The 7,694-nt window shown below is 36.3% G+C and overlaps 1 protein-coding gene across 1 annotated transcript; it reads right to left on the bottom strand.

The window, feature by feature from the left end:
• Positions 1 to 459: 459 nt before the first annotated feature.
• Positions 460 to 3,649, bottom strand: LOC116109764 (PR5-like receptor kinase). Its single transcript, XM_031395989.1, has 2 exons — positions 2,640 to 3,649; positions 460 to 511 (listed from the first exon to the last, which is right to left on the bottom strand). The coding sequence occupies exons 1-2, from the start codon at positions 3,632 to 3,634 to the stop codon at positions 460 to 462; spliced, it is 1,047 nt and encodes a 348-aa protein (XP_031251849.1). The 5' UTR covers positions 3,635 to 3,649.
• Positions 3,650 to 7,694: the final 4,045 nt, after the last annotated feature.

Below are 7,694 nucleotides of genomic sequence, written 5' to 3'. Positions count from 1 at the left end.
TTTCGTGGAACTCATCAAACTTGATCATGGTATCGCGGGCTTGAACTGCATGTATAAGCTCTTTATAGTCATCCCCAAGACCATAAAGAATTTTGTCTATGAGGTCATCTTCATCCATTGGTGCCCTAAGAATAACAAGTTCATCAGCCCGACACTTCACCAATTGAAGAAACTCTGTAACAATTTGAGACCCCTTGGTTAGATCTTTAATTTGATTCTTTACCTGCTTGATGCACCCTCGAGATGGCTTGGCATATGTGTTTGCCAGGATCAACCAAGCTTCTTCTGATGTTTTGGCCCTAGCGATGAACGGGATAATTGTGGGAGAAAGAGATCCAACTAAAGCATTAAGGATAAGTTGGTCTTGTCTAATCCAGGCATTCTGAGCAGGATTTGGTACAGTGGTGTTGTTTTGAGTAATAGTGGAGGGTGGACAAGGTTTGGATCCATCTATCTATCCTAAGAGGTCATAGCCGACAAAGAGAGTGTGGAATTGAAGTTTCCAGGAGATGTAATTGGTTGTGGTGAGTTTGAGTGGGGCTTGGGCAGAGATATTGATGGAGATGAGAGATGTGTTTAGTTCATTTGTGTTTTGAAAAACAGGTGGAGAGTTGGAATTATTGGTTGTTGTCATGGTACTGGTGGCTGGAGAAGAGAGCAGTAGCAATTAAATGCTCTGATACCATATAATCAATGAGAGAAATAGAGGAACAGAGGAGAGGAAATATGCCACACGGCTTCACATTAAAGTAGCATATATAAATACAAAGGATTGTAACAGATTGGAAACGTATCCCTAAAGATAAGTGTACAGCTGTAACTTAAAACACAAATTAAAAAATTAAACAAACAGAAGCAGTTACAACAATTTATGAGAAGTAATCGGAAGACTCTCTAATATCCGCAGCTGCTGTTGTCGAACTGATTCGGCAATTCTTGGTCACGAAGCGTGAAACATAAAACTATGTCCCACATGATTCCCCAGCTGAATCTTCTGAAACGTTTTGTCACAGTCATCCACTATGCATAAGCCACACTCGGGATGAGTTCCATTGGAGAAGGGGAAGCCGATCTCGTCAAGTAAACCACAAGAGAAAGGTAGACATTTTGGATTGATTCTCTTTTCTTCTTGAACCAAGCCAAGAAGTAAGAGATGAAAGACAACAAACACACAAGACAAGACAAACGAGCCATTTTTCCAAACTTCTTTATCTCTTAACGTTTCTTCACAGTTCCTCTCAATATAGAAGCAGAGTCGCTTCTCCTTCAAAAGCAAAACACGCCAGTTGATTGGAAATAAAGGAGAGGATTCTTCAACTTATTTGACACGTCTAGACCTATGCACATGTTCAGTATTTTAAATCATTTGCATGGGCCAACTTGTTTATCACGTTGCTCCTTATTCATTATCCGGAATATTATATTAAAGGAAATATAAATTATCTTGAAGATTATTGAAAATGTTATATTAAACATGTTTGGTTAGATTGAAATAAATTGACAGATATAAATAACTAATATGTTTGATTGGTAGAAATAAAAGAATTTTGGAAGAAACTTTCCCTTGAATTGCTCTTCTTTTTTAATATTATATCATTAATATTATTATTATATTATATTATTAACTGGTTAGATTAGATATATAATGGATTTGGTGAAAAATCAATTTGGGGATTTAATTTGGTCAAACTACAAGGATAATAATGTCCAAATATTTTATTAGTTATGGATAAAATTGTAACAAAATTAAAGTTATCAAGTAATCTTAGAATATATAAAAAATGATGGTATTCAGACTAAAATCTTTTATTATTTACTAACCAAATATGATAATGAACAATAATATAAGATAGTATTATTAGAGTAACGGATCCTAACCAAAGGCACCCTTGTATAATTCACGTACATTGATTCTTTCAAAACCACAACAACTAGCACACAAAGCGGGCCACCACGTCACCTTTCACAAGAATACTTGTTCTTTTCTATTATCCTCTTATTTAGAGCCACGTTTCGATTTTGGCGGTGTGTGATGCATGTGCACCCACGAGTCACACCCACCAATTTTTCCCCGTTTCCCATAAGTTATTTCAATCTCGCAAAGTCATCAATTCTTTACTTTGTTTTTATATGGAGATGCATCAATGTCTTTTTGTTCACACCATTCTATGCTACCTTGAAAATGTGCTAGATTCTTATATGCTACACTGCTTTCCCAGGTCTTACAATAAATATGAAGGAAATAAATATAAAATATGAGAGATCATTAACTGTATTTGTTAAATTGTCAGACACTATTAATAGACACTTTTCAATAGGTTACGTAATGCTTATAGTAATGTAGTTTTCTGTTGATCTAGAGCTGATTTATATATGAACTAATATGAAGTTTTCTTAGCGGTTTTGGGTTGAGGTGTAAATGGAGGAGCAAAGCAAGCCAGTGATCATTTAGTGCCTATGAATAAAGTAGTTACCAGAACAGAGTTAAAAAGTAGAGGTATTAATACTAGATAAATTTGAAAATGTACTAATGAATCTAAAATCACAGTTCTCAGTATGAAGATACGAATGTTGATTAATACATCATTTCCGAAACTATTTAACTTAGTAGGTTAATTGAAGAATCTCTTGGGACTGATCTCGGTGAAGATAGGAAAGGCTTGGGTGGAATTTGCAAGGAATTGATGCTTCCTTCCAACATCTCCACTACTCTACTCATTATTGGCCGGTCTGAAGGATTGGTTTGTATGCACCACAAGCTCACTATAATCATCTGCCTTACACGTTCTTTATCTTCTTCATTTGAAATGCCTTGCAGTCCAAGTTCTTCATCTAATTTGAGACGCTCGTAAATCCATTGTGGAAAATATAATTCACTACTATTGTCAACTCCAACATTGTTACTTTCTCTTCCTCCTGTCATTTCTATAACCATCATTCCATAGCTATAAACATCTGACTTGTGAGAGACTGTTCCAAAGTTTCTAGAAAATACTTCTGGAGCAATATAACCAATTGTCCCCCGTACACTTGTCATTGATATAATACTCTCTTTCTTGGGGCAAATTTTGGCAAGACCAAAATCAGAGATCTTCGGACAAAAATCTTCATCTAAGAGAATGTTATGAGGTTTTATATCAAAGTGTAAAATTCGTGTGCTGCAACCACGGTGCAAGTATTCTAATCCTCGAGCTATGCCTATTGCAATCTGGTATAGTGTTTCCCACTTCAGTGAATGATTTGTTTGGGATTGATCTTTTTCGTATATGAACTTCTCAAGAGATCCATTGGACATATACTCGTAGATGAGAGCTCTTGTATGACCCTCAAAACAAAAACCTAAAAGAGTGACAATATTGACATGGGAAGTCTTACTAATGCTAGCAACCTCATTGATAAATTCTTCACCATTACCTTCAGAATCAATTAAATTCTTCACCGCTACATAGCGACCATCAAGTAGCCTACCTTTATAAACACCTCCATATCCTCCTTGGCCAAGCTTGTGTCTAAATGAATTGGTCATTTTCTTAATATCTGAATAACTATATCTTTTAAGAGGAAGTGATCCATGATTCCTTAAAAATGCCTCAATGTTTTGGTAATTCTTAGTTTTCTTCATGAAGACGACCATGGCATTATGTGGTGACAATTTTCTCCAAGAGCAAAAGGCCAGAACTATCAATATACCAGTCGCAATGGTTGCTACGGCTGCAATTAATTGAAGAAATGAATCAGCAGAACACAATGATGGCAAATCGTTAAGACAATTTGGAATGGTTAATTTGGAGGGTGTCAATGCCACAAATATTTGTATATATGCAGAAAGAATCTCTTGCAAGACTAACTTATATAGTTCAAGTTCTAGGAAAAGGGACTTGATGGCTATATTTTTGCTGCAACTTTTGATAAGTCTTTAACACGAATAGAGACCTTAATACTATTTTGAAAGGAGTCATCAGAAGATAAAGATGACAAATTGTTAAGACAATTTTTAATGGTTATTAGAAGGATCCTCTGTTTTGTTTTCAACAGCTGATTCAGATAAATTCTAGACTTCTGAGTTGAATACAGTGAATGCCCTTAAAATCAATTGCCTAGATGATTTCAGGCTTTCTGGAAAACTAGAAGAAAAGAATAAGCAGAAAAGATGGCCACAAAGATATTTGGTTAAAAGGGAATCTACCAAGTCCGATGCAGCTTCATTCCTGATTTCCTTTTCCCATCCCTGCAACAAGTTACAAATAAGTGGTTTTAGTTTAAACCATAACAACTGGAGTGATTGATCAACTTATCATCATCCAAGTTCTTCTCAAGATTATGAATGTAACAAAAGTCATGATAAATTTGTTGTTATGGAACTAGAATTAACGAATATATGCTATGTAAAGCTGCAAATAAGATAGAGAAAAACAATAGGTAAAACATGGAAAGCAAGGCGTGTATTTAACCAAGACAAAATCGTAGCACTTCACCGTTATTGTGATGGGTGTTCTTTGAGTGTAAGATATATTGGAGTTTGTTCTCCTGTCACAAAACATCTAAAGTTTCCCTTGCTATCAGTTGACATGCCCTCCCGCAAAAAACAATCATAACATTCATCCGTTACATTCACTTTCAGAGAGAAAAACCCATAAACAAATCAGAATATTCAACACTTTTGAGTCATATTCACTCGGTAGTTAAAAGGTGTACAGCGAGGTGGAGAACTTGGAAAATGATTGTTGGGTTTTTGTACACGATAACGGAGCCTTTGGAGTTATTGCAAACAGAAGCGAAATGTTCGGGGAGCCTGTAACCGGGGGGCATGGAACGCTGATTGATTGTAGGGCAAATAAAAGAGAGAAAAGAGAGAGGGGAAGAATCAATGTTTTGAAGGATTTGGGGCTACAGATCTTCGATTGTTCTAAATTCCTTCTTTAAGATTAAGCATATATCCTGAGGATGGCACTGACACTAAACCAGGGCCACCCTTCCCCAACTGAATCTTCTGAACATCTTTAGTGCAGTTATCTACAATCAGCAAACCACACTCCGGATGCGTTCGATTGGAGAGGGAATCCGACATCACCCAGGAAACCACAATGGAAACTTGGACATCTAGGATTCAACCTCTTTTCCGATTGAGCCAAGCAAAGAAGTAAAATGAGAAAGAAGAAAGAACACATGATAAGTTGCCAGACCCATCAGCTATTACTATTAACAAATCCTTGTATTACTTCTATTTGTAGTTCTGTTCTTGCTTCTAACAAAACAAGCCAGTTGACGTAGAAATTGCACGGGAAAGACTTGCGAAAAAAACATAAGGAAACAAGTGGAAGTTGGGGCATTCGCGTGAATCACACTCGTACTCCGCAAGAATATCCATTTTCATTGATCGGCCAAAGACAAGAAGACTAGACCGATTGACTATTATGGCTTAAAGTGGCCTTCTCTGCAGTCTGCTACTTACTTGACGCGGTCAGATAGACGACAGAGAAGTGGAAAAATCTTGGCCCTATGGCTCTGTGAGATCAGAAAATTCACAAAATAATGGCCATAAGATGATTGTCCATCTTTTTCATTACAAAAAGAATAGGAACTTAATGAATGAAGTATTTGAGGACCTATGACAAATAGTCCTGCTGTGCAATTAGTCATTTCCACTCCTTTCTCTGAACCTAACATGCTATACAACTCTCAACTAAAATACTATTATAAAATACTGTTATAAAGTAGTATTTTGGTGAATATTTTAATCATATCATTAATATCTTATCCTTTGAAACACGTCAGTTGACTTGAACAGTGGTAGAATTCTTGCAGAAACAGACTTAAAAGCTGCCCAATGGGCAATCTTTTTACTATTCCGGCAATAGTTAATGCAATACTTCCAACTACTCTCCCGGAGAATAGTACTGGGAAGACACGACTCATTGCCTTCAGAAACTGTGACATCTGATTGACGATGATAACTTCATCCAGTTGTTTTCTTCAACATTTGACACGTCTAGACAAGGCTAGCCTGAAAAAAAGGATAAGTCCTCGCTGATTAGGAAAAACAATTCTTTACTAAGAAACATAGTGGACCCCAAATTGTTGTGCAGATTGTTGATAACTACAAAGATTCTTATTAAATGGTCGACAAATTTGGAGAAAATTTGTGTGGTTTAATTAAGGCCAAAGTTACTAAAGCAAGAAAAAGACTAAAAGTTGTTTTCTTCTTTGGAGAAAAACAAATTTCAATCATTAGGATTTGTTACAAGATTGATTGCGATCTAGAGCTGATTTATATATGAAATATATGTAATTTCTTAGCGTTTTGGGTTGAAGTGTAGGTGAAGGAGCAAAGCAAGCCAATGATCATTAGTGCCTATGAATAAAGTAGTTACTAAAACGGAGTCAAAAAGCAGAGGTTTTAATCAACAGAGAAATTTCAAAATGTATAATATATCTGAAGCCACAGTTCTTAGTATGAAGATGCATGTTGATTAATAAATCATTTCAGGAACTACTTAACTTAGTAGGTTAATGTAGAATCTCTTGGGGCTGATCCCGGTGAAGATAGGTAAGGTTGGGTGGAATTTGCAAGGAATGATCTCCCTTCCAACATCTCCACTACTCTACTCATGTTGGCTGGTCTAGGGATTAGTTGTATGCACCACAAGTTCACAACAGAAACAAAAGAGAAACTTTGCTAAATGTCCACAAACTTTGGAGAAGCGATGCTCTGGCGGCCTGTGACAAAAGTTAAGAAAACGTGGTGAAAAGAGAAAACGGGTTTGAATCTATGAGAAAAAAAAACATATAAGGTGGCGTTTTGGGTTAATTACTTCCTGATAATCGAGGCAAAAAAGGAACAAATTCTACAAAGAAAGTGATGGGCAAATTGGGCCATTGTAATCTCTAAATTAAGAGGTGGTTTTCATTGTGATAAGAAAAGTCTTTCCAGGTGAAGTAGGCAATGGGGCAGCAAATGTAAGCACAGGAAATCTATTGACATTTCAAGAATCTTTATCTGATTTGGAAGAGGTTATCTTCTCTAAAATGTCTCATAAAGCAGAGGATTTATTCAAGTTATCTTGTGATGAGACTATTATGAGGACAAACTTGTTTCTTTGAAAAGTCTTTGCAGTTAAAGTAGGTAGCGGGGCAGAGAAAAGTATGCACAAGGAATCTGATGGAGACACGGGATTTAGTACCTCAGAGTTGAACTTCAAGGCTGAACAAATAATTCATACAGAACAGACAAACATGTTCTGCAACAGCAAGCAATACAATCACACCACAGAATCCTGTTGAACACGGTGGTTTACCGATCAACAATATAGAAACTGGTAAGGTTCAATCTCAAGTTATCCATTAACTTAGAATCGCTTAGTGTTCGGCTTATGGTAGCTATTGCTCTACAGGAGTTTATACACAGGTGGAAACATGCATGTCATACTAAGCTTGTGCAGGACCATGCTAATCTTTTATGTATTTCTAATTCTATCAAGTACCTTGAAATTCGAAAGGATTACTTTGCACCTAGACCTAGAATTAGTTTTCAAAGAATTGTGAGTTAGCTGGACTCAGATATAGGACTCTATTCTATTGACAGTATCCAACTGTGTCTAGTCATTTCAGTTAAATTCAGCTTCAACAACTTACATCCTCCAATTAACAGGTGCAGCAACTAAATATTTACAGGCAATTACTCCAATTCACATCCT

This window comes from Pistacia vera, unplaced genomic scaffold (assembly GCF_008641045.1).
Source record: "Pistacia vera cultivar Batoury unplaced genomic scaffold, PisVer_v2 Contig59, whole genome shotgun sequence".
Taxonomy (NCBI): domain Eukaryota; kingdom Viridiplantae; phylum Streptophyta; class Magnoliopsida; order Sapindales; family Anacardiaceae; genus Pistacia; species Pistacia vera.
This window is presented reverse-complemented; position numbering and strand designations above follow the sequence as displayed.

Excerpts from the sequence above, each read along its gene's own strand:
- LOC116109764 (XM_031395989.1), bottom strand. The coding sequence starts at position 3,634 with ATGGTCGTCTTCATGAAGAAAACTAAGAATTACCAAAACATTGAGGCA. Across the intron at positions 512-2,639 it reads CCTTTCCTATCTTCACCGAG|ATCTCCTGGAAACTTCAATT; the intron begins ATCAGTCCCAAG and ends ACAACCAATTAC.